This window comes from Labrus mixtus, chromosome 20 (assembly GCF_963584025.1).
Source record: "Labrus mixtus chromosome 20, fLabMix1.1, whole genome shotgun sequence".
NCBI classification, from domain to species: domain Eukaryota; kingdom Metazoa; phylum Chordata; class Actinopteri; order Labriformes; family Labridae; genus Labrus; species Labrus mixtus.
Window position 1 is genome coordinate 20,957,399 of NC_083631.1, and position 27,099 is coordinate 20,984,497.

The window sequence follows — 27,099 nt, forward strand, 5'->3', positions numbered from 1 at the left end:
CTCGTTTTTACATCATATTTTTTGAGTATTTCATCATTCGGAGGGTCAGACATAGCTCTCATGATCATATAAAAACTTACTTGTTTTTGAAGCAGTCAGAACTATAATGCATGAACTGAAAATGCACTTTAAATAAATATTTATAATTTATGAAATATTCAGAGGTAGAAAGGAGAAGTGATTACTTTCTGAGCTGCTGATTGGTGCAAACAGCTTCCTCGAACTCCTCAGACGGACACTGTGACGATAAATACTGGACCCGGGTCAGTGGGAGCGCAGACCTGCTCGGGCCGGATCTGCAGGGACACAGAAACAGGTTTCACAAATTTGATTGCATTGATGAACCTCTTTGTTTGTATTATTTAACTATTTGTTTTCAGCATGCAGTCAGGGCCTACTTTTTATTTGAAGGAGATGCAGTCGGAGTCATCTTTTTATTTGGGATTCCTGAGTGAAGTAGATACATACAGTATGAAGAGTTATAATAGATCTCTGCATTTAATCAATATCAGACATATTTATCCTCAGGCTGAAATACACGCTTTACAGTTGCTACTATAGACAGTTTGTATTATTATTATTATTATTATTATTATTATTTAGCATCAATATATATATACATATATACTGTACATTCTATATATTTTATTATATTATTATATTAGTCTATATTATATAAAATTTCATTATATTACACTATATTGTTCATATTGCACTATATTATATTATACTACATTATATTATATATATTTAATCATCACTTGTCACTTTATCTTTTAATTCTCTGCAAATACTGTCTCAACTCCCTGCATAGTTAACTTCATCCTTCATTTTGTACTTGTATATACCCCTTATTTTTATTTTTATTTATCTTATCTATTCTGTTTAATATGTATTTTGAGCTTTCTTGTCTGTGCTGCTGCAACGCCCAAATTTCTCCTCTGGGGATCAATAAAGTTTTATCCTATCCTATCCCTAGTTTATCTGTAAGAAATACAAAACAATACTTTATTGTTCCCGAGTGGGACATTTGTTAAGGCGGATACAGAATCAGTGTAAAATATATTTTTTATTATAATTATGATTTAATTTTAATTTTTTGAAACCTTTATACATTTTTGTCAAAACTGCAGCTCAGCTGATCTATTTTTCTAAAAATCTATTTTTTAAATTCTATATTGTGGTATTTTTATTTAAATTGTAGTGTGTTCACTTTTTGTTTGCAATCTTTGCTCTTTGCTGCTGTAACAATTTAAATGTCCCCGTTGTGGGATAAATAAAGGATTATCTTATCTTAGTTAAAGCCGCGCCCCCTTCTTTAAAGAGCCTCTGTGATTGGTCCACACAACTTCTGACAAACCAATAATATTGTCATACGTCATCATTAGATGCCGGAAATAAAGTGTCACATGTGTCAACCAACCTCTAAAGTCCAACTGAATGTGCACTCAGCTACTTTTAGGTAATGCATTGTTAAAAAAAAAAAAACAGCATTTGGAAATGCATGAAGTAGATTATTTTTAAATGTATCAACCTGCGCTTGTAGTTTTATTCATTTCGTGACGTATTTATTATGAATACTGTCCATTTAAAGCTCAGGTGCTTTACTCTGCTGGTTGTGAAACGCAGAGCTCCGCGCGTCGCACGTTGTGATTTTTATTTCCACTGGACTGGTTTTCAGTTTTTCAGAACAATGGCTTCCACTCCTTCTAACAACACGAACAACCTGGAGGAGAAGCAGCCGTCGGGTCAGAGGAAGAAGAAGCCGAAGGAGCCTCTGCGGAGGGTGAAGACCAAAGAGAGCAGGGCGGCGCGGCGTGGGGAGCTCCACGGACCGGCCACGGCGTACGTGCAGGTGGTCGGTGCCGGGAGCAGAGACAACGCTGCGTCACTGTACGTCTTCTCCGAGTACAACAGGTAACGACTTCCGGTGTCTTTCTGCGATGCTGTCTATTTCTTTATTTTATTTTTAACGATTAAAAAAATAGATTAAAAATGAAAATTAATAAACAAATGGGAAAAAAAAAATCTGTATAAAATAAAAAAAGCCAATTTCAATATAATTCACATTTTTCACCATTAACAAATGCAAAATCCAATAAAATAAAATAAACGAACAATACAAAAAGAATACTGAAATCGAGCTATTATTATTATTATTATTATATTATTATTATTGTTTTTATTATTATTATTGTTATATTATTATTATATTATTATTGTTTTATTATTTTATTATTGTTATATTATTATTGTTATATTATTATTATTGTTGTTTTATTATTATTATTGTTTTATTATTGTTATATTATTATTGTTTTATTATTGTTTTATTATTATTATTATATTATTATTATTATTATTATTATCTATTTAGGTGTTTGTCTGTAATCTAGGAGTGTTTCAGTAGCTGTCCCTGTTAGAATAGAATAGAATTACTTTATTGATCCCAAACTGGGAAATTGTGGCGTTACAGCAGCAGGTTATCCAAACACACAATATGAGTAAAAAATACAATATTAGCAAATCTAAACATAACATAATATTAAATACAAAGTAAATAAGCACTAAAAATATCAAAACTAAGAATGGGAATATATACAACCAGGATTTAACTTAGCATTACTAGTCTTAAATATGAAAGATTAAATGTAAATGTCCAAAAACAGAGTTGTAAATGGACAGTGTTGACATAAGTGAAAGTGCAGGAGTGTAGAAATGTTATCAGCAGAGACTATTCAATATAACGGCAGTTAGACAGACAAATGTTGTGTCTCCTGTGGATGTGACTGACTCCTCAATTAGAAAAATCTGTTTTGTGCCTAATGTTTCCTTTTAAACTCTGTTCTAAATGTAAACCTAAATAATTAATAATAAATAATAAATAATAATACCTGGTGAGTTATGTTGTCCCCTGTCTTCTGTCTCCTCTACAATAAAATTTATTGCAAAAAAGAAAAGAAATTCATGATTTATTTTTGGGCTTTTTGGGCCTCTTAATTGAGAGATAGGACAGTGGATAGAGTCGGAAACCAGGGACAGAGAGAGTGGGGAATGACATGCGGGAAAGGAGCCACAGGCCGGACTCGAACCCGGGCTGCCCCGCTACAGCCTCCATACATGGGGCGCACGCCCTAACCACTGTCCCACCAGCGCCCCTGAAGTTTTTTTTTTTTTTTTTTTAAAGTCTCCTTCCTCTACCTTTTCTATGTGACTAAATCATTTAAAATACAAAGTTTTGAGGGGTGAATTAAAGCCTAGCCTGAAATCAATAAAAAGGAAAACAGAAACTCTAAAATCACATATGGAGGCATAAATGTGTCTAAACCTTCCTCCTCTCTGCTGCAGATATTTGTTCAACTGCGGGGAAGGAACGCAGAGACTCATGCAGGAGCACAAGTACGCTGGTTTGAGCATCTCTTTGTCAGCATTTTGTTATCATCACGGTTGGATAAAAAACAGAAAGAGGTCATTGATTTTCTTGTTTTTTTTTCCTCTGACAGACTAAAGGCAGCGCGTTTGGACAACATCTTCCTGACCAGACTGAGCTGGGAGAACGTGGGAGGTTTGTCAGGTAAGACCAATCGCTGATCGACTCCACGGCATGCTGCAGCACTATTGATCCATTTCTTTGATCAATTGTGATTTTTTTTTTTTTTTAATTGAGTCTGTTTCATGTGCAGGGATGATTTTAACCCTGAAGGACACCGGTGTCCCAGAGTGCGTCCTCTCCGGACCTCCACAGCTGGTGAGACGCTCGAACGCACCCGATGAACAAAATGTGTTTTTTTGTCTTTAAAGGTGTCGTATAAATAAAGTTATTATGATATATCTGTCTGCAGCAGGTTTAATATCCTGTCTCTTTTTCTTCACAGGAGAACTACCTGAGTGCTATCAAGACATTCTCTGGACCGCTGGAAGACATCAAACTGTGTAAGAAGTGTTTATTTAACTCGATAAAAAAGTCCTTTACGGGTTTGTGTTGTGTTTTTACTAAGTCATTCTCTTCCAGCGGTCCGACCGTACACTGAAGACACGTACACAGACGACACCATGACGGTGAATCAAGTGCCCATATTTGGTAAGCTCTTCCTTCTCGTGTTTTTTTTTTTGTGTTTCACTGAGACTTTTCAAAGTGACTCTCGTGTCTTCTCTTCTGTAGCCAAGCTGAGAGCGGACAGCGGACCGCCCTCACCCCGGTCGGGCAGAAGCAGCCCGTCTCAAAGTCCTCCGTCTCCCGGGAAAGACGACGCTAACAGCCTCGGGGAGGAGAGGGGCAGTCCAGGTGAGTCCAGGCTTCATCTAGTCCTCTCAGCCTCGGGGCTATTTGTTTGATTCAAGAAGGTAGAGTAAATAGACTTTTCCAAAGTAATGTCACTTACAGGCTTCCATACATGCGTAGTGATGACTGTTTTAGCCATGAGGCGGATGAAGCTCGTTCCAAAACGAGGGTGAAGCTTGGGTTGGCTTTCACCCTCAGACACAGTTGTTCTGCTTCCTGTTGGACAGGCAGGCGCCAAACACCAGCGGTTAGCTTGTGCTAGCGTGCGGTAGCTTGCAGTGTAGGAGCAAACGGTGAACGTACACGCTACATCCTGCAGTGAGTGTGAGCTTCTGTGGTCAGTGAGCCCAGGAGGAGGGGCCCAGTTTGAATGTGACTTTTTAAAGCGAAATAAGCGCTAACAGACGGATGTGATGTTTTTTTTTGTTTTTTTTAGGCAAAAGACAAACAGCAACTAGAGATCCTTCTTTGGTCGTCGCCTTCATATGTAAGGTAAGAAAACATTCTGTTTGTTTGTAACACACACACACACACACACACACACACATGAAGAGAGTGTTTGTGTGTCTTGAGTGTCTTCTTCTCTGATTTCACAGCTTCACCCAAAGAAAGGGAACTTCCTGGTGGCTCAGGCCAAAGAGCTCGGCCTGCCCGTGTAAGTGACAACATTAATACAAGAAGAAAGTATGATGTGTCTTTTAATAATGAGAGGAAGCATCTGAATCCGTGCGTTTCTGTATGTCATTGACTGCAATCAACACACACCTAATTTGGAGTATTAGTATTTTTATTTTGTCTATTCACATCCACTCTAAAAGGCGCGTTTTGATAGCAGAAAGAAACTTGTTTACAGCCTGCTTCAAAAGCTAATTTGGTCTGATTAGTTCATGTCTTTCTCTGCACACACTGTACGCTGCTTACTTTTTTTTTAACTCATCCATTTGTATGTTATGACGGATACAGGTCTTTAAAGTCTTTATATGTTTTCACACTTAAATATAATAGAAATCAAGTATATCCTCTGAAAATAACTCTGTGAGTCATGACTGTCTACAATGGGTGTAACACCCGAGTCCCACTGTCTGTGATGTTTTCAGAGTTTTCAGAGTCCTATCTTCACTTTGTTTACATCGTCCGGACGGCCGGCTGACTCCTCCCCTCGTGTATAAAAGTTGTTTAATTGAGGGACTAGAGAAAAGAAGAATAACATACTGTACTCACTGCTTAACTGTGTTTCTAGATCACGCTCATTTCAGGTAAATTTACATGCAGTGTGAAGATACGAGCATAATAAAGATCGCTAGCATTAGCATGCTAACACAACAATGCAGCGAGAGTTGTTTTGGTTTCATGCTGGTGCTCAAGGGCGACATCTGCTGGATCAAAAAATCGCATATAAAGCCTTTAATAATTGGGCGGCTCCAAGCCGGCTTGTTTCAGCTGTTTGCAGGAGGCTTAAGTCCGCCTTAACTCCACCTCTCTGCTGGTTACTAGATTGACCGAACGTTAGGTTGAGACATCATTTCCAATATGGTCACCGCCATCATTTGGCTTCAAACTTCCTCTTCAGTATCCAATGAGTGAAGTCACTGATCCTACGTCCATGTGTTATACAGTCTATGCTTCTGACTGATAATCCTCCTCGTTCCCCCTCAGAGGCACGGCAGGGATCGGTCCCCTCATAGGAGCTCTAAAGGACGGCCGGAGCATCACGTATGAAGGGAAAGAGGTGAGGGGATAAAAACTCTCTGATGTAATCGACTTAATCAGGCTGTAGTTCTGATGTGGATTTGTGAAACCTGTTTCTGTGGTCCCTGCAGATCCGGCCCGAGCAGGTCTGCACTCCCACTGACCCGGGTCCAGTATTTATCGTGACAGAGTGTCCGTCTGAGGAGTTCGTCGAAGCTGTTTGCACCAATCAGCAGCTCAGAAAGTAATCACTTCTCCTTCCTTCCTCTGAATATTTCATAAAATATATAAATATTTGTTTAAACGTCTCTGTGATCTCCTCCAGATACCAAACAGGAGGGTCAGAGGACCCTGCGGCGCTCGTGGTCCACATGACTCCAGAGTCCGTTTTAAATTCAGATCAGTACAAGACGTGGATGGAGAGGTTTGAATTCTCTCGCTCTAATCCAGACTCCATGGAGATTTCTGCTGATTTGAAACACATTTTGAGTTTGAGGCTTTTCTGTGTTTTTTTTAAATTTTTTATTTGCAGGTTTCCGTCCTCGACGGAACACCTGATTCTGAACGAACAGGTCTGCACGGTCCACAACATCAGGAGTCACAAACTTCAGACCCAGCTGAACATGATCCACCCAAAGATCTTTCCACAACTCCACTCGTACAGAACAAAGGTAAGACTCATGCTCATGCCAACTTATGTGGCAGAACTTCATTTTCATTGATAGAAACTTTAACAAGTAAAACCTTTTTTAACCCCAGAGGGTCACTTGGTTGTGCATCAGTAACAACCATAGTATCTCTCACTAAATCCCACGACACACTCGACCATTAAATCAGTGTTTCCCACTCGTATGAAGCCTTTCACACTTGCAGAAAACTCCTGAAAAACTCAGATCAGGAGAATATCCAGTGCACTCCTCCTTAAATGATCTAGATATTTTCAGGAGTGTACATGTGAACGCGGCTATAGACTGAACCCGGGCGGGTACCCCAGGTGTGTTTAGGAAACTAATTATATTTGCTGAATGTTTTTTTTTCTTTTTTGAACCTGTAAAGTCGCCGTCTAAGATCAGTAAACATCACTCTCATGGGATATCATTTATGTGTCAGTGTTGGAGTCTATCACAGTAAATAGTTTGTAAAGGTGTGATCGTCATGTTCTGTTTAAAGGTTGTTTGTTTGCATCAGTGTGGACTTCAGTGGTTCTAACTTGCCACAACAGTCTGATAAAACATGGATAACATTTTTCTTTTAATGTGTGTAGCAAAATGTTATCCATGTTTTATCAGATTTTATCTGTTGTGGCGAGTGCCATTTTCTTTGCAGCCGTCTGTTGGGGCAGCAGCATCAGGGCTTGTGACTCTAAAAAGCTTAACAAGCTGATTAGGAGGGCTGGCTCTGTGCTGGGGACTCGCTGTGGAGCCCCTGGAGGTGGTGATGGGGAGAAGGATGATACAGAAACTGTTAACAACATGCATCCCTTACACAATCTCGTGTGTGAACAAAATAGTGTTTTTAGTGGGAGGCTACGGCCGCTAAGCTGCAAAAAGGACAGATTTAAAAATACTTTTTTACCTACTGCAATTGCACTTTATAACGACTCCCCTTTAAGTAAGGACAGAAAACATTTAAACTTTTAAACTTTAGTCTGAGTTGCATACATCATATATCAAACTGTATTGTGGGCTCATGTTTTTTTTGTATGGGTGGGATATGTATGTATATATGTGTTGTGTTGTGTGTTTGTATGTATGCTGGCTGCTGGAACACCTACATTTCCCTGCTGGGATGAATAAAGTATATCTTATCTTATCTTATTTATTTATCAGTGTGGACTCCAGTGGTTCTAACTTCTTTCAAAATAAAGTTCAGAAAGTGGTCAATCAGGAGTTGTGCATGAGGCGTAGTTATAGAAAAACATGAAAAACTTTTTGTCTCTGTTTGTATTCTCCAGGAGCCTCAGGCCGCCCTGCACGCCCCGAACGTGCGAGCCGAGTGTCTGCTGAAGTTCCAGCTCAGACCTGTGATGGAGTGGCAAAGGTTAGTTGGCGCTTCAATCTCGCCCAATTTAGCCGACGTCGTCTCTGCAGCTCCGAGCAACGCCTCGCCTCAGAGCAACAATCTGGAGCGGACCGATGCACTCAGACGCTTTCTTCTTCTCCTTTCTTCTTTTCTAACCCCCGGCTCGCAAGTGTCAGAGTGTTTTTCTCTCTGTTTCGCCGGAGCTGTAGAGGCTCATCAGGTTCAGCTGAAAAAAAAATCAGTTTTCTCCACCAGTGTTTTTTTAAAGGCAGCGGTGTGTGTCTTCTGTTCTCGTTAGAGACGCCATCCCGCCCTGCAACACGGACCAGTTTGTGAAGGAGGCGTCTGAGGTCCCGAACTTTCTGCAGGAGGTGGAGGCGTGCAGGACGATCTGCTCCGCTGACGCTGCAGAGACTTCGGGTGAGCCCTGCTCTGAAAGGCCACATGGAGGTTTTCATTAACGAAGCGTTCTCTGTAGTGACGTCTCTCGTGACAAAAAAAAAGTTTCACAAATGATGAAGTTTTCTGTGTTTGTGCTTCATTATCTTTTTGGTTTTCTGCTGCGGGAAACACAGAGAAATACCCCGAGGTGGTTTTCCTGGGAACGGGGTCGGCTCTCCCGATGAAGATCAGAAACGTCAGCGGCACTTTAGTAAACATCAGGTACGAAAAAAAACCAAAAAAATCTGCAGGTGCATCACAGTGAAAAACTTTCCACTATTTGCTCCCTCCTCTAAACTCTCTCCCACGTCGTCCGTATCAGCCCGGCTCAGTCTCTGCTGCTCGACTGTGGAGAGGGAACGTTCGGTCAGCTCTGGAGACACTACGGGGACGACGTGGACGACGCTCTGTCCAAGATCTCCACCGTCTTCATCTCACACATGCACGCCGACCACCACACGGTGAGCCACTAAACACATTTAAACAAATCCGAGTGTCTCAGCATGATTTCAGCTGATCTCAATGTTGATTTTTAACGTGAATCTGTTTGTTGTAGGGGCTTCTGAAGCTGCTGTATCAGAGGGAGCGAGCGCTGGTACGTCACAGGAAAAAGAAATCCCACACTGCAAAAACTCAAATCTTAGTGATTATTCATCTACCATGGAGTCAGAAATATTCATGACTCTTCAAATAAGCCACAGTCACCTGACAAGTCCAGATAAACATCTTGTTTTAAGATATTACAAGCGAATCAAATAAGTTGTGAATTGCTTGTAATGAGTAAAAAAAAAAGAGAATAGCTCCAAATTCAGCGTGAGACATTTACTTCTGAAATATAGACTTGTACAAAAGCTTTCCCAATCGGACACAGAGTTGTTCTGCTTCCTGTTGGACAGGCAGGTGCCAAACACGAGCTGTTAGCTTGTGTTAGCGTGCATTAGCTTGGAGTGGAGATACATGCACACTACGTCCTGCAGTCAGTGTGAGCTTCTGGTAGCGCTGAGTCCAGGAGGAGTGGAGGAGGCTCAGTTTGAATGTTGTGTTTACAAACTGCAGAAAGTAAATAAAGTGTTTCTTTCTCAGGCAGCTTTAGGAAAGACGTTCAGCCCGGTCTACCTGGTGGCCCCAGCTCCCATCATGACCTGGTTGAACCAGTATCACGCGCACTGTGAGGAGATCCTGCAACACATTAGGTATGAGCACACGCTATCGTCATGACAACGTAGACGTCACCTTTATCCTCCCACACTGTGGATTAATCAGCATCGTCCTCGTCCTGTTTCTGTTTTTTTTTATGTCAAAGAGACTCTTTTATGTCCACACTGGGTGGATCATGTTCCCCCATCTTTTTTTCTGCAGGGTTTCACCTTGTGAAAAAAATGTCCTGACACTTTGCAGAATCTCTCAGCTACTCAAAACAAATCTGTTTAAGATGAACACTTTGGAGGTCATTTGTGATTGAATGAAGAAGAACAGCATTGTGGTCATAACTCCAGAATTAATACTCTTTAATGACCAGGTGTTAAACACATCTAAGAGGACAAAACATGTGTGTCTTCACAGATGCATCATATAACATCACCTATTGTCCTCATGTGGCTGTTGTTCCTGCCTCACTCTCGCATTTTGTCTCAAGAATTCCAGGAGGGATTATTTCAACTTTCGAGCAAACATCATTTTGTGCTTAAGGATGAACCGATCAAAGGTCACCTTCATGTCATGCTTGTCCCATCATATCATTTTAAGAAGACTATAGTCCAAATAAAGTCTGGTTGATAAATGTATCTGCTGTTCTGCTCACTCTGTGGGTGTAAACTACATGTTGTATTATTTTTTTGTAAGCCTGATGTCAAAGAGTTTTCTATCTTTGTGTTCCAGCCTCATCCCCAACAGGAGTCTGTTTGACGGGGCTGAGACTCCCTGGCCGAAGACTCAGTCGCTCATCAAAGCGCTGCTGAAAAAGAACGACCTGGAACAGGTCTGCGCCCTTCTTTCCTTGAACAAATTGTAAATCCAGTTCTTATTCAGAATAAACAGTGTTCCCCACACGCAGACGATAACTGGGCGGGCCGCCCAAGTATATATACGACCTGTTTTAATTAAATTTTTTATTTATTGGTAAAATTGCTGCATGCACGAGAGAGCGGGGAGGAGATCGCCTGTGGTTGTTTTATTTGTGCGATGTAAATAAAGCTTGACTTACTATTTCAAGTCTCTTTTTTTTCAAAGTCAGAAAGTTTTCCTCAAAGTTGCTCATAATGTTGTTTTCTTTGTGTCTCAGTTCCAGACGTGCTTCGTGCGTCACTGTAAGAACGCCTTCGCCTGCAGCTTCACGCACCGCTCCGGCTGGAAGCTGGCGTTTTCCGGCGACACCATGCCCTGCGATGCGTTTGTGCACATCGGTTAGTTCCACTGCCGATGATTAAAATCCACATTTCACTCACGTGTATCCACACACTAACGGTAAACTGAGCGAGCGTTTGTCAGGTCACCTCAGCAGCCCGACCCTCTTCTTGTTCTGAATAATTGATCTGATATTTTCTTAATGCTTTCGATGACCCACACACACACAGCTGGCAGCCTCTTCTAATGGCTCCTGCGGGATCCCTCATCCCTCTTCATTGACTCTTCTTAAATTGCTTGACTGGATTCAGTCCAAGCAAATCCTCCCAAAGACCCGGAGTGTATCCCCGGGTCCGTTCATTACAGACGCCGTGCTGCAAGCAGACAGTCGGGGCGTGCCGCTCTTTGATTACGCCGACGACCGGATTGATTTCCTTTGAGACAGGAAGAGGCTGTAAATGCTTTCTTGGCTTCAGGCCTCTGGTTTCACTTTTTTTTTTTTTATACCTTATTTATTTATTTTCTTTGCAGGAAAAAATGCAACCCTGCTGATCCACGAGGCCACGCTGGAAGACGGGCTGGAGGAGGAGGCTGTCGAGAAACGACACAGGTGAGCAAAATCAACGGTAACACTTTATAATAACCATCATCTATAATGGGTAAATAAGGGTAAATAGATAGTTAATAGTTATTTACTGTTAACAAACAATGAAATGATAGGTAATAATGTTTGCTAATGATTTGTAATGCTATAATTTGTTATCTTAACAGTTTATTGATGCACACATTATAACATTTCATACACTTTATGAAGCGTTTATTGATGATGACCAATTATTAATCATTCATAAAATATTAATTATCTATCTAAAACTATCTATCTTATAAAAGCTTTATAAGGGATTATAATCTTGAGTTTATAATAACCATCCCAATAATGTTAATAGACGCTTTATAAAATATTAAAAAACCATGAACAAATATCTGGTCCATGTGTCTCTGTAATGTTTATAAATGTTTTATAAACCATCTCTTTAAGGTTTATAAATCATTAACAAACACTTCATAAAGTGTATGAAATGTTATAATGTGTGCATCAATAAACTGTTAACATAACATAAATTATAGCATTACAAATCATTAGCAAACATTATTAACTATCATTTCATTGTTTGTTAACAGTAAATAACTATCAACTAATGGTTAATTAACTCTCTATTTACCCGTATCTACCCTTTATAGATGATGGTTATTATAAAGTGTTACCAAATCAACTGCCAAGAATGATATCTACAGTGACTAAAATCAACAATAATGAACTTCTCCACTTTTTTTATAGTAATTTCAAAGTGAATGTAATGGCACTACAACTTCTAACTAAACCCTGTCAGTCGTCATGGCTCTGCACACGATGATTAACAACCTGAACATTTCAGTGACAAAAACACAACTTTAAGTGATGCGCTTTGATCCAGAACATTTTCCCTGAAAGCTCATGTTGCAGCCTGTTTAACGGCCGCCTGCTGAAATATTCCACTGGAGCAATCCAAACACTTAATGTACATATTAGTCATTTAGACTCCAAATTATGTTACACAAATGTCCCAGGATGCAAAACACACACCAGCCCCCTGAATGTGGTTAAAACAAACTAATAAAAAAAGAAAGCAAACTGCTGCAGTTGAAGTCCCATCAGTCAGCCGAATGGACGCACTTTACAGGCTGTTTGTTGTTGCAGTAATGTTTCATGGAATTGTTCAATTTCTTTCCCCTCCTTCAGAATTGACATCGATTTTATCTCCTTTCTTTATGATGTCACACAGAGCGTCTGTCTTCTCAAAGACATCTTTTACGAGCGGAGAAAATCATATTCCTGTTGAGAGTTTCCCCTCTGAGAGCGACGCAGATCAAATCTCTGACTCTCTCTCTTCTGCTTGTTTTTTTTTTTTTTTTTTTTTTTTTCTGACAGCACGACCTCCCAGGCCATCGGCATCGGCATGAGGATGAACGCCGACTTCATCATGCTGAACCACTTCAGCCAGCGCTACGCCAAGATCCCTCTGTTCAGTGAGGACTTCACCGAGAGAGTCGGGATATCGTTCGACCACATGAGAGCAAGTATCCCCGTGTGATGTTTGAAAAGCAAACACCTGACAGCTTTCTGCTTCGGCATTTTAAATAGATGGATATGGAGATACAGTAGATAGATGGCACTTAATTTTCATGTGTTAGTTTGATAGCAGTCCTGTACAGCAGCATGACAAATCTGCTGAAAAATAAGCGTATAAAACATTAGAATATTTTTATAAACACACTTTATAAACTCAAATTTGTGATCAGAATTAATTGCAAAATGTCAATAGTTAATCGTGATGTGTCGCAGAGAGCTGAGAGTACTTTACTTGCTGTTTGAATTCAACCATGCTTTTATTTTGAAATAAAGTAATGACCTTCTGGTCGATCGAAGGTTACGACATTAACTTTATCATGGAAAATAAAATATTTATGGATCAAAAAGTTATTACAAACAGCTCAAAGGAACATTTAAAAAAAAGTGAAATGGATGATGTCATGAGGTGGATATGACTCACGACTCGTCTGAATGTTTCAGTTCACTTTTATAAAAGTCTCAGAGATGCAGCAGTGTTGTTCTTTTCCATCACCGTGACGACAGGGAGACACTGAGGAGGCGTGTCCACGTTGAGTTAACCAGTTAATGCTGACAGCTCTAAAAGAAATTAAATAAAGCGTCAGTCTGATGCCGATCACTTCCCTGATCTGAAGAGCACGTTCAGGACATGAAACTGAGGCAGAAATACAGAAAATGAGTTTTAAAAGAGAGAGAGAGTAATGTTGTGTGAAAGATATGTATGTTTGTTTGTGTTTGATGACGGGCTGAACTGATGTAGCTTTTTATGAGCCTCCGTCCTTTACTCATTTTCTCCGTCTCCTATTTGCTCAGATTCGCTTCGGGGACTTTAAAATCCTCCCTGGACTCAGTCCCGCACTGAAAGCTCTTTTTGCCGACGAGATCGAAGAGATGGAGGAGAGACGAGAGAAGAGGGAGCTGAGACAGCCGAGAGGAGGCGGCGGCGGCTCCTACGAGGTGAACAATGAGGAGAGGAGAAGCGCAGGTGCCAAAAGAGACCAGGAGGAGGCGGCGACGCACAACGTGGAGACGAAGAGGCTGAAAACCAGCTGAGACATTTAACCAGAAAAAAAGACTCGCACTTAGAGCATCCTGAGTTGTTTTATTTAAATGAATTTGAGAGTTTTACTTTCCCTGTGTGGATGAGTTGAAGACAATATGTATGTATAAGACAAAAACTCTAGTTTTTGTTTACCATTAAACACTATAAAGCAATACAACAACATGTGAAGCTGTTTATGGTTATATCTTAACTGCAGTAGTCTGTGACGTCAGTAGTTTGCAGCCCTTTAGATCAGGCCACAAAAGATTTAATTAGATTGATCAAAAATGATTCTGAAAAGTGGGATCAGTACTTTTAATAAGTAGTTATTGTTGTATAGTGAATGTTCACTATGTTCAAAACTTAGTTGAGTCAAAGTGAAAACATCAGAAGATGAGAAATGAGGCAAATTTAAAAAAAAAACTAAAAAAAACACTTTCTTCGGTGTGTCAGACGGCCTAGTGGTTATGTCGCATGCCACATGTACAGAGGTTGTAGTCCTCGTCATAGCAGCTATGGGTTCAAATCCAACCTCAGCATTTTCCTGTATGTCACCCCTCCAGTCTCTCCTGCCAGTGTTCCCCTCCCTCTTCAGTTGTCCAGTCTAATAAAAACAAAAGGACCAGAAAAGATTACTTTAAAAAAAATATAGTGGCCACTTGGGGCTTGTTAGAGAAGTGAGTAATTCCCCATAGAGTCCCATATTTTAAATGTCCACATTTACAGCAGAAATAAACATGTTTACAGCCTGGTTCAAAAACAGTTTCTTTCTCTGCACAAGGGGGATTTGTCACTTCATTCAAATCTATTAAGCTTCAAAGTTTTGTACATTTATTATTATGGGACAGGTGGGAGCTGCTCATTCAGTCACTGAACCTAACCTCTCGATTGTGTTTGTAGCGGTGGAGCCTTTTGCACTGTTAACATGTGAATAGCAGACGAACTGTCCAAACTGTTTATGCACGGGCGAAGAGCCCAAAATCTTGAATCTCACTCCAGTCAGCTCCTACTGAAACCAGAATCTAGTTCTATGGTAAACCTGATAAATATTTACCAGCTAATAGATTAGCCACAAGCAAAAACTGTTCAGAGTTGGTAGTTTAGCATTTTCCCTAACCACTCGTTCTTCTCCAGCTTCACCTCAACGTCCAAATATCCTCACCACTGGCTCCAGAAAAGCAACACGGTGAAGCCAAAGATTCACAAATCAGGTCTTCAAAAAGCCAGTTGACAAAGCAATGATCAACACAGAGTGGCTTTAGGTTAATTCACCATCTGCTGAGAAGTTCTGGTATTTGCATATGTGGACCTGTACGTGCAAATCAAGTATTCAACTCGTAATTTCGTCGTCATATTTAAGAAACAAAAACTCCATGAAACCAAATTGCTGTTGTGAAAAACATGTTTTTTTATCCTCCATAACTTTGAGCTGCAGCAGAGTCCTGGAGCACAGTTAATTGACAGTTCCCACATCAGTCCACACGGGGGCATAAGTGAGCCGTTACTGGATTTACTGGGATCTAAATGCAAAAAGAAAATGAGCCTACATTGTAATGAGGAGTGATTTATTACCTTTAACCACTTGAGGGAGCGCTGGCTGCAGGAATCTGGAGGAGGAGGAGGAGTAAATATTTCAGCTGTCAGAGGGGTCAGCTGTTTGTAATTGTCCGCTCTGTTTCAACCACTGGACGATACTGCAGATACTGGCTCTGTGTGAGGATGGCTTAAACTTCTAAAAATGGGGTTTTGTCTTGTTTGCGTAACCTTTGAACACATATGTCACCCACACAGCGTCTGCAGGCTCCAATGAACTTTGATTTCAGAGGGCTGACCTTTCAATCACAGAAGAGGTGAGGAAACAATCACCACCACTTTGTTCCGCAGCACTTTTTCTTTGCACTACCTCTCAGTTCAGATTAAAATCATCAAACTTCCTATTAACTATAATGGTTCTTACTCTGAAATTCAAAGCTAAAGGTTAAACTTCATCTGCCACGGAGAGGATCCTCCTTCCCCCCCCCCCCCCCCCCCCGTCTCTCTGCAGATAAAGACAGGTGCCAGAACTCTGCAGTAAACGTGAGTTTTTTAACGATTAGTGGGTTGAGCGGTTAGCCAGTGATTAGCTCTTTTTCTGGAGTGTGAAGAGGTGAGATGAAAATGCATCGCTATCCGAGCCTGCAGTCCATCTGAAGGGGGTCGCTGCTGCAGCTGGAGGGGGGTGGGGGCCGGGGGGGGGGGGCTGCCTCTGTCAGAGAAGGCATGAATGATAAGCAGCAGGAAGAGTCAGAAAGGTGGACTGAAGCACCTAATCATCGCTAAAGCAGCAGCGGGGCAACCTGCCAATGAATACTGAAGAAGGGTTCTAATGTGTTTAGAAAGCAGAGTTTAAGAGGTTTCATACCCTCAATTCACCTCGCTGAGGAATATATTTTATCAAATGTTTTGGGTCATCCACACTAAGAATGAACAGATTATTCTGATTGATGACAACTAATGGCTCTGCTTTTTTTTTGCTTTTTTTTTGTTTTTTAATTTTTGTGTTCAATACAGTTTAGATTACTGTTTCTGTTTACTCCCACATTTCTTGCATACATTTTAATCGTGATACTTTTGTGAAGAACAAACAAAGGGTACCGCATTGTTCTTAAGATTTAAAAAAAAAAAATTTATGGTTAGTTTCCGATTTTCACAGTCTGCTCTAAATCCACTCCTCTAGTACCACTCCAATCCAATAGGGGGCGATACTGCAGCACTTCACTGGTTAGCAAACTTGTACTTACCTTCGCTTACGCTGACGTTAGGAATCAGTTGGGAACAAAACCAACCCCCAAAATGTCCTTGTCTGACTTCCTGTTCGGGTCAGATTGAATACTTTAATACTTAAACATCTCAACAGAGTTTGTTCAAAGGTCTAAAACCATACAGGAACATTGAATGCTTTTCTATTATGTAGTCATCTTGTTACGTATTCTTATCCGCAGATCACCTGGAACCACGTTTTGTGCATGAAGGAATCATTATCTTAAAGTGGCTGGACTTTCATTAGAACGACATACATTACAATATCCATGGTCTCCAGACGATGACCCCAACTGACCTGTTTCTGATCCTTTAATCTTTTCTTCTCGAGGACCCAGCAGGTCAAAGTTATGAATATTTATAGAGAATGAATAATTACAGAGTTAGAAATTGTAAACCCCGCTGATTTGAATCATAAAGACTCACATTCGGTCGTTCACATTTAGTGACTTTGTTGATTTCTTTTCCAACTTGTGCAGTTTTGGCTTTAACCCTTCTGCTGTCCTCCGGGTCATTTTGACCCACTTTCATGGACCATCATCATCATCATCATCATCATCATCATGATCTCTCTCTCTCTCTCTCTCTCTCCAATACAATTCAAATGGCTTTCATGGCATGAGGTTTTGGGCAGCCAAAGCAAGTTAGAGAGCTGAAATTGGCACTGGTAGTAATCTGGGGGCCCCTGAGGACCCCTACACATTTTCAGCTCTCTAACCCACTGGGTTGATGTTATTACAGTGTAGTTACACTACAATGTACTGGCACTCCCATACAATTCAATTCAATTCAAGGGAAGGGAAGGGAAGGGAGTTGGCTGTTAGATACTTAAATTGAGCTACTTTGGACTCATTAGTTCGATGTTAGATTTTGGCAATGTGTTAGAAATAAGATGCTGGTTTCTCCCACTGTCGACTCTACATCAAAACATTTTCAAGGCGTGCTCTCATTGCTTTAAAGGCAGGGTTGGTATTTTTCTCCAGATGCACTTTTCAGAAAATCTGTCATCTGTATCAGTTGTATATGGAGGACGAGATCTGACAGAAGTATAAATAAATAAATAAATGTATAAATAAATACTGGAATAAATAAATAAAATAATGAATAAATAAATTAATAATTAAATGCGTGAATAAATAAATAAAAACTGGTAAATAAATGGGACATAAATAATTAAATGTCTTAAATTTATTTCTACATTTATTTATTTTCACATTTATTTATTTCTACATTTATTTATTTCCATATTTATTCATTTCTACATTTATTTATTTCCACATTTACTCATTTCTACATGTATTTATTTTCACATTTATTAATTTCTACATTTATTTATTTCTACATTTATTTCTTTCTACATATATTTATTTTCACATTTATTAATTTCTACATTTATTTATTTCCACATTTATTTATTTCTACATTTCTGTGTCCGTATGCTAATGAGGTAGGAGGGACTAACGTCAGTCTCATTCAGGATTGGTCAACTGAGCGATCCAGTCAGATCTATTCCTAGCGAGACTTCCTGTTGACATTAAGCAGCAGACCAGCATGGCTTCAACCGGGAGACCGCTGGCAGACCTGCTGCGGGAAGTTGCTGACCAGCTTGAGAACTGTGAGGTTATTTTGAGTATGCCATTAGATAGTATAACTAACAGCAGTCATTTTGCTGTCAGCATCGAACGGAAGTAGTAGATTTGGATCATCACACTCCTGTGACCAATCCTGAATGAGACTGACGTTAGTCCCTCCTACCTCATTAGCATACGGACACAGAAATGTAGAAATAAATAAATGTTGAAATGAGTAAATGTAGAAATAAATAAATGTAGAAATGAGTAAATGTGGGAATAAATAAATGTAGAAATTAGTAAATGTAGAAATAAATAAATGTAGAAATAAATATAAAATATTTAATTATTTATGTCCCATATATTTACCAGTTTTTATTTATTTATTCACGCATTTAATTCTTTCTTTCTTTCTTTCTTTATTCATTCTTTTATTTATTTATTCCAGTATTTATTTATACATTTATTTATTTATACTTCTGTCAGATCTCGTCCTCCATAGTTGTAAGCCTGTAAAAACTTCAACCAATGTCTGCCATGAGGTCCCAATCTGATGAACCAATCACGCCTCCCTGTCTCCCTGCTCGCTCTCTGCCCCTTGCGTGCACGAGCCCACACTCAAAGCACGTCACCGATTTCAGAGTTTATATTTTGAGTTTGTCGTTGGCCCAGCTTATATGAGCTATACAGGTAGCAGCAGCTCACCTCTCAGCCCCCAGAGATCGGCCAAAGAGTGTTGGAGAGACTTACAGCCTAAACACAAACACAGAGCAGCAGCTCGGTTTGAGGCCCCGGCTCACATCCGAAAACATTTGGAATACTTCAAATTTCTGAGCAAGACCTGAAAACTTTAAGAGTAGAGTGAAAATGTTTTTTTTTTAGTGCAAAAGAACGGAGAGACAGAAGGACACTCACCTGTCCCTGCATGTTCCCTAAGTAAAGATCCTCAAACACCTGAGAAAACAATCAGCTGTTCTGATATTCACAAGAAGTCGTCGCATCAATCTCACCTGCCTGCTGCCGAGAGAACAAAGAAGAACTCTGGAGACAGAAGGCGGCGCAGAAAATCTTTGTTTTTTCTACACGGAGAGCTGGATAAACTCACATTGATTTCTCGTTTTTTTTTCTTCCTTGTTTGTTATTTTGACATTCAGATAAAGACTTACAGAGGATTAAGAAGCCTGCTGGTACGCCGTAAAAGATGCTCGACACGTGCATTATTCTTAACTTCTGATATAAAGTTCCCATGTGAGTTTCATCGGAAGGTTCTCTTTGAAAGAAATCCCAAAGTACAGCCTCTTTTTTTTGGGATCAAATTTCACACGTTTTGATGCTTGTGCTGGAAATCACATTTACTGCAGCTCCAGATGATCAGTTTCATGTGAGAGATTCAACATCCATTTTGTTTGTTTTGTTCTGTATGTTCTTCAATGATTCTAAAACTCCTGCGCACCTCAGGGCAGCATGTAGAGACAGTGGCGGTTCTAGAGCCTCATGGGGTCCTAGGAAAAAATCAAATTGGGGGCCCACCAACCAGCGTCGCGACAATTACTCCTCTTCTGTCCTGTTTCTTTTTTCTCTCCGATAATTCCTCTTCATTTTTATTGGTCGACTTCTTTGACAAACTTTGGTCTTCACAGCAATGATGCATGCAACGTTTAGCAAGGGACGACAGTGAGGGCTGTCAGATGGGGCCCCCTAAGGCAGGTTTTTCTACTGGTGTTGCAAAAAAATCCACATTTTGGGCCACTGCTTTGGTTTAAGATTGTGAACCCTCAGGGGCCTCCTACTGGTCTGGGGCCCCCAAGCAGTTGCCTGCCTTTCCCGTTGAAAAGCAGCTTTTGTGCTGTGCGTATGTCTCCACAGAGGTGACAGGAAGGTGACGTGCTGCTTTGAGTTTTCAAGGACTGCTGATTGTTCTTTATGATCCAAAAACAACACGGTGAACTTTTAATTTAAAGGAAGCATACTTAAACTCCTTTAACATAATAACAAAAACTATACAGCGAGCACTCGAGCCGTTCAGATGGAGCAGAAGAGCTCCTCTCCTGTCTGGAACAGGATGTAAGTGGTCATTTTATGTTTTGCATTTAGTTGCAGAAACAAAGTTTTATCCTGTATTTTACATCCTCATTAAGGCCGACGTCTATTGAAGACTTTCTGGTCTCTCTGCGGAATTCACATTTTCACCGTCACACATGCGAATTAGAATAAAGTAGCTAAATCCTTCTGTTCGTCATACTTCTGCTGGTTCGTTAATTGCAGTTATTGATCTGTTATAATGAAAATCATGCATGGATGTTTGTTTAAAGTCAGATCATCAATCTGTCACAATGAGTCGTGTACTCATTAATAAAATGTGTTGCATGCTCAGGCCACAGTGACTCATTCCTATAACGTGCCTTATACGTCAATAAAAATCCATAACGGTCGTCATAGTGACTCACTTATTAGTTCTAATTCTACTGAATAATCTTAAAGGTGTTGGGCACCGGTAGCCTCGTGGTTAGTGCGTGAACACCATTTACGTTACTATATGATCAGACATTTAGTAAACATGCTCTGTTGAAGTGCTGGCTTCTCTGACAACAACGCAGCAGTCAGAATGTCCTCCCTCTAAGTCTAGATTCTGGTGCAGAATGGAAAAGTAGGAGGTTTTAAAGCACCCCCCCCCCCCCCCCCACACGGCCTCTGCATTTTTCAAACAAGCTCCACGAGCAGAAACGTGGTCAAACTATGATAAATAACGGAGAAGCGTGAAAAAAATAGCGAGAGGTTAGAAAGCGGAAAAGGTTTACAGACCGTGCAGATGCAGAGCTGGCTAAACACTGAAGCTACAGTGTCCACAACACGGCAACCTGCGTGCAAACTGACTCTAATGCACTGTTATTAGCCTTGAAATGATCCTAAAAACTTTGCCAGCCGCCTGCTGCCATGCTTGCCATCTAATCAGTTAGTGATATTTCCCCTCTGATGGGTTTGAACTTTACATTTTAGTGAATCTGTCCCCATGCTGTGGAGCAAAATTAGCATCCTGAATTTGCATGCAGTCAAAACTTTATTGTACGATTAATTTTCCCTCTTTTTCCAAAGGGAAAAGAAGAGAAAGAAAGGGGGGTGTAAACAACAATATTTGCATAACAGATGTATTACCTTCTTTTCAAAATCTATGAGATGACTTGTCCAACACATATGGGAGATTTTCTTTGAATCTGTTTGCCATCTGGTTATTTCAGGAATTCTGCAGATGTAGCCTTTTGTTTTTAAACTGCACACTACATGCATTCATTTTGGACCAATCAGTGCATACTTGTAGTTTGTAAGTGGCTTCGAAAAACAACCTTTGTTTTGATCAATCAGAAAAGTAGCTCACAAAAGCCAGCAGCACAAAAGCAGGGCCTTTTTTTTAATTGTTAGAATCTAAATGACGCATCACGCAGTGATTGTAATTAACTACACCTGGGCTTTTCCTTTCTACACAAGTCAAACGTCTGCTGTAAATGAAAAAGGCTCAGTCCAAACATAAAGGCTTTTTTGTTCCGCAGGTGAATTCACTGTTTTGTCTGCATCGATGCCGGCGGCTCCCTCGAGACGAGCAGACCGGCTTCTTCTCTGCTCACAACGCGTGGATCGAGTGCAGATGGACCTGATGTTTTGTTGTGCAATTTGCCGTTATCCCCGCTCCTGTCTGACTCCAGCTCACAGACACACGTCCACAATGCTCCAGTTAATTGCTACAAGCCGGCAGGCAGGCGGGTAGGAGCTGGCAGCTGTGCACACACATCTTCATCCAGGTTTATAGGATCGCAGGTATGCAACAAAAATCATCTCTCAGCCTTTGCCTGTGTTCAATATTCACCTGTAGTTTCTGTGACTAAAGAGAATCTCACAGAATCTGGTGACTGGTGTTTCCCCACCACACTTTTTCTGTGTGTTTTCTACAGGTCATGTTGGAGCCAACAGAGCGTGAAGAAGTTGTCACACATGATGCTTCGACCTTCACACTTCCTCAGTTCCTCTGTTCGCTCACGGATTCTCCTGCAGAGCACTTTCTCTGCACTTCCTGTCTTGAAATACTTCTTTGACTCTTCCAGAGAGGATGAGCGTCTGTTGGATTGTAAATCAGTTGGACGTTTGACCTTTTGTTTTGTGCATTTGATTTGTAGGACTGGAAGAGATTTTAAGACCGCAGAACGCATAATGATAGGAACTGATTATTTTGGATCTAGGTGGTGAAAAACCCCATAACAGATGCATCTTAACACATATTTGAAATCCTTATTTTTGGGCTTTTTATGTCTTTATTTAGTAGAGATGAGTGAGAGAGAGAGAGTGGGGAATGACACATGGGAAAGGAGCCACAGGTCAGATTCAAACCCGTGCCGTCCACTTGGAGGACTATGACCTCCGTACATGGGGCGCGCACACTAACCGTTAGGCTACCAATGCCCCAGGTTTACAATTCATACTTCACGAACCGTTACAACGCGCCCACCTGTCAATCATGTCAGCTACGTGTCTAATTATGGAAAACACAAACTGTTTTGAAAATCTAAACTGAGCCGTTTAAAAAAAATCACCCCCGTACAGTGTGTGCCTGTCATGACAATAACTAATCAGACCTATTTCTTTTTCGTACCAGGCTGTAAACATGTTTATTTATGCTGTAAAAACGGCTATTTTGCCTGTTGTGTGTATGTGACTTGTGGTGTTCCTGGAGCCAGCCTCTAGTGGACAAACGACGAACTGCAGGATTTTGCACTTCCGCATTGGCTTCATTTTTCAACACCGGAGGTTGCAGCTTGCTCTGCACTTCCTGCAGGCGGCCTTCTTGACCAACACAGCAGCCAGTCCGGGGAGTAGGGGGAAGCTCAAAACGTTTTGGATTCACAACTGACGCTACCATCACAAGATGGCAGCAACATTTTTCCCCAACTTTTTTTAAAATTAGGAAAGGACGTCGAGACGGTTGTCCATTTTCATTTAATTTAATTTATTTATTTAATTGGGACAGTGCACATTAATCAACATATCAACAAAATAGTATCCATGTAAGTATGCCGGAATTAGCACAAAAGCTAAATTTCATCCGTAGTCCTAAGGCAGGTTCTAACAAAACAAAACAAAAAAACATAAAACAAATGTACAATTACAGTTTGGAAAGAACGACACACACGAAAAGCTCACAGACAATTTTACAAACAAATGAGACACAGTCACAAACAAATTGGACGCCGTCGTTGCAAAAGAAATAGCAGACCCACGTTAGCTAATTAGCTAATTAAAATCGCAGGATGAGCCAGAAGTCCCGGGGAACGGGCACCAAAAGGGGAGGACAGATATTACAAAGTCCATCTTTTCAAACAGTCAGTGGCTTCTGTTTTTTTTTTTTATCTTGTGGGTAAAGATGTGATGCTGTTCAGCCCAAAGTTTCTTTAATTAAAAACCCTGGAGGAAACTTCTGAGCATAAGGACGTAAATGAGTTTTAACAACGTGTAAAAACAACACATTAAAGGTTAAACTTACTGCAAGCTTTGTGAGGAATGTATCAGCCTGCTCTTAATGGTGTCTGGCCTGTCTTTGAACGTTATTAGCTTGACAAATAGCTGGGTTACTTTTATGTTGCACTCATTAGGAAACACCTGAGTTTTGTGTTTTCTGTCAGGAAACAATGAGTCATCTGGGAGGTTTTTTTTTTTTTGTCTTTTTCGGTCTTTGGCATTGTTTTCTTGAATCAACTAAATCCGCTGTTGTTCTACTGGTGACAACAGGGAACGCTGAGACAAGACTCAGCAGAAATAAATGACTCTAAAATGATGTCTGGGTTATTTTAGGGGGGGGGGGGGGGGGGAATAAAGCTTTCTGAGTCAATGTTTAAGTTAGAGAAAATGCAAACATCCATCTAACAGCTTTTAGTGAGCATTTGCAGAAGCTAGTAAAAGCAGTTCAGATCAGGAGAGACAAGCAAATGAATCAGATATACGTATTTATTTTACACATACTGAATTATTGGCAGAGAATCTTGTGGTGCTTGAAGTCTACAGGGAGATAGCGTGATCGAAGATGTCTGCCTCCTGAGCAGCAACAAGATCTATCCCCCCCACCCCCCGTGGAGTCCAGACGCTGATGATGTCGTCTGAGCTGATTGATTGAAGAAGCTGATTGAACTGTGGTTGATGGGAAGTTAGTTAATGATGTCGCCTGAGGCTGATGGGATTAAACGCTGTTCTAACTGAAGAACGGGGTTGAACGGAACAGCTGAAGTCGTCGTCCGAGGTTGAAGGGATGAAGAGGCTGACCAGACTGTGAAGACTGTGAAGTTGACTGGAAGGCTTGGTGGTGACGCAGTATTGCAGAAATGTAAAAAGTAATTACGAGTTTTTTGGACAGAACTATGAAAAAACACATGATGTGCATCTTAATGCAATCAGTATCTCTCTTTGTGTGGTCTCTTGTGTACTCTTTACTTCTATTTCACAACTCATTCATTGCAAACAATTGATTCTCCTTCTTCCCGTTCTATTTCCTCAGCTGTTATTTTCTGGAATAAACATCGGGTTGACGTCTCCTTTTTGTCCTTCCCCTGAGCTGTAATGCGACTACACATTCTTTTCTTTGAGTATTGTTCTGAAATAAAAACGCAGAGTCATCGGAAAAAACACACCGATTTTTATGATGTCCATCTTCCGGCCTTCACCTTTTTTTTTTTTTACGCCTGTGTGTCTGTGTGTGGAAGAGAAAAGAGCTGAGTGTGTGCTCCTAAACAGAACTCAACATAAACTGAAATATATTTCCGAGAGGACAAATCCCTGATAACAGCATTTATTTAAGTGAATACAAACAGCCCCGGCTTTCTCTTTTCTGTCGGCTGAATGAGATATATCAACTCGCAGCTCAAATGAATGAACCCAGTCAAATGTTTTCTGAAAGACACGCATACATTACGCAGGAGAGTGGACTGTTTCTGAGCCCGGGGAACTTTTCATTTATCATGGGGGAAGATCAGGGGTGGGGGGGAAGCGGATGTGCGAGTGTTTCAATTGAGGAGAAATGAATGGAGACTTTAGCTGAGGTAAGGCTTCCTGGCTTTTGGTGATGAATTGGTGGCGGCTTATTATCATCGAACAGTGTGGTGATATAATCTGAGCCTTTCCATAAATCCCAGCCTGTGTCCTTGGGTTAGATTTACTATATGCTACAAAAACTTTTACTGCTGCAGCGCGACACAGGGCGACTTTTACTTCAGAGGTTTCACATTTTGAATGTACAAATTAAGTGCAGCAATATTAAACCTTTGGAATAAAGGCTTTACAACAGTAGCAACGATATAGATTTGTTTGTTCAGGATGGGCCAGAGGACCAGCCAAGCCAAAGATTGATTCTCTGTCCTCAGCACTGACTGGCAGGTATATTTCAGCTGTAGTGGCTGCAGGATCGCTTCATATCACACCTGCAAGTACCAGCATTTAGTTAAGCACTGACTGTGTGCAGGAAAACAATCTGTGTGGCAATCTACCATAATGCAACCCTTGAACACATTGGCAGTCAGAAGATTTGGTTTACTATATTTTAAAAGATATCTGCACGTAAACGCTGCAAACGATCCCCTCTAAGAAGTCAGCCGGTGTGACGTCTAAGGTAGTCGGTAGCTGTCAGAAACAGGAAACCGGGGTAAGGTGTATACATGCCTCTTTCGGAGTGCACCAGGGAGCAAAGGCGGGGTTTCTCAAGATCTTGAAAAGGGGCTTATCCAAGGGTTTTAAATCAGGGTATGATGTTGACATGCACAAACACAAAAGCAGAATAACAAAAAATGGAAATCCATGTAAACACACTCATTGAAAACTAAAGAGTATAATTTATCAAGGACAACAGCGGTAAAAAATGGAATACATGTAAATAAGCCCAAAAATGGTTTGTACTTTCTACATTATGTGTGTGTTCTGTTATGCACTGAAAAAGTATTGAAATACTATTCTGTAAATTGGTTGTTTTTTCAGTTCTCTAAATATTTGTTCATTCCTGACCAGAGGCAATAAAAAAGCTGTTTCATCGCATTTGATTAAAATTCTCTTTTTCCTTCCTGCACGGCCTGCAGGCTGAAAATGATCGTTCCTCTTCGTTGCCCCATCGTCCTCACAATCCAATCAGATCATATAATTTCTCCCAGAGTTGTTGTTGTTGTTGTTGTTATTGCTGGTCTTTGTGCTCCTGAGGGGATTTATCGCACTTTCACCCAAACAGAACAAACACATAAAAAAAAGAAGGAAATGTTCTGGTTTCGAAGAGAGAGGAAAAGATGATACCGTCTCTTCTTCTCTGCGGGCCTCAAATGATCCGCTTTAAGTCGTTTGCAGCTGCTGGTGGGAAAAAAAATCGGACTCCCGCTGGTAAAATTGAGTAAAAAATAACAGTAGGAAGAGATCAGTCTTTGTAATCTCTGGAGGCGCAGCAGGTCATCCTGTTACCTTCTCTAATCTGGCCTCCGTGAGTGTGAAACTCCAACAACTGTAGATCTGATACAGCTTCTTTTATCACCGATTACATCCGGTCTCCTCCGCTGTGCAGGCAGACCTGGGGGACCTGAGCTGGTCCGAGCAGAGACATTAATTTCTCTGCAGTGTGCTCACAGTTGTTTTTATTCCTACAACTGTGAGAGTAACCCTGAATCAGATGGTTTAATTCGACTGGACTGGAGGTCGTTTAAATCTTCTTTGGTTTGCAAATAAATCACTAGATGAGAGCTTGGAGACACAAAAG

The 27,099-nt window shown here is 40.6% G+C and overlaps 2 protein-coding genes across 2 annotated transcripts in view; one reads left to right on the forward strand and one right to left on the reverse strand.

The window, feature by feature from the left end:
* gh1 (growth hormone 1) overlaps positions 1–27,099 on the reverse strand; it is a 188,783-nt gene that overhangs the window by 57,160 nt on the left and 104,524 nt on the right. The window lies entirely within an intron of this gene.
* Positions 1,491–14,151, forward strand: elac2 (elaC ribonuclease Z 2). Its single transcript, XM_061026512.1, has 24 exons — positions 1,491–1,917; positions 3,349–3,399; positions 3,504–3,574; positions 3,684–3,748; positions 3,876–3,933; positions 4,013–4,081; positions 4,163–4,285; positions 4,719–4,774; positions 4,879–4,937; positions 5,939–6,011; positions 6,103–6,215; positions 6,297–6,395; positions 6,504–6,642; positions 7,926–8,011; positions 8,292–8,420; positions 8,567–8,656; positions 8,757–8,895; positions 8,991–9,029; positions 9,518–9,627; positions 10,313–10,412; positions 10,716–10,836; positions 11,309–11,387; positions 12,747–12,891; positions 13,740–14,151. Exons 1-24 carry the CDS (start codon positions 1,574–1,576, stop codon positions 13,977–13,979), a joined length of 2,598 nt encoding a protein of 865 aa, XP_060882495.1. The 5' UTR covers positions 1,491–1,573; the 3' UTR covers positions 13,980–14,151.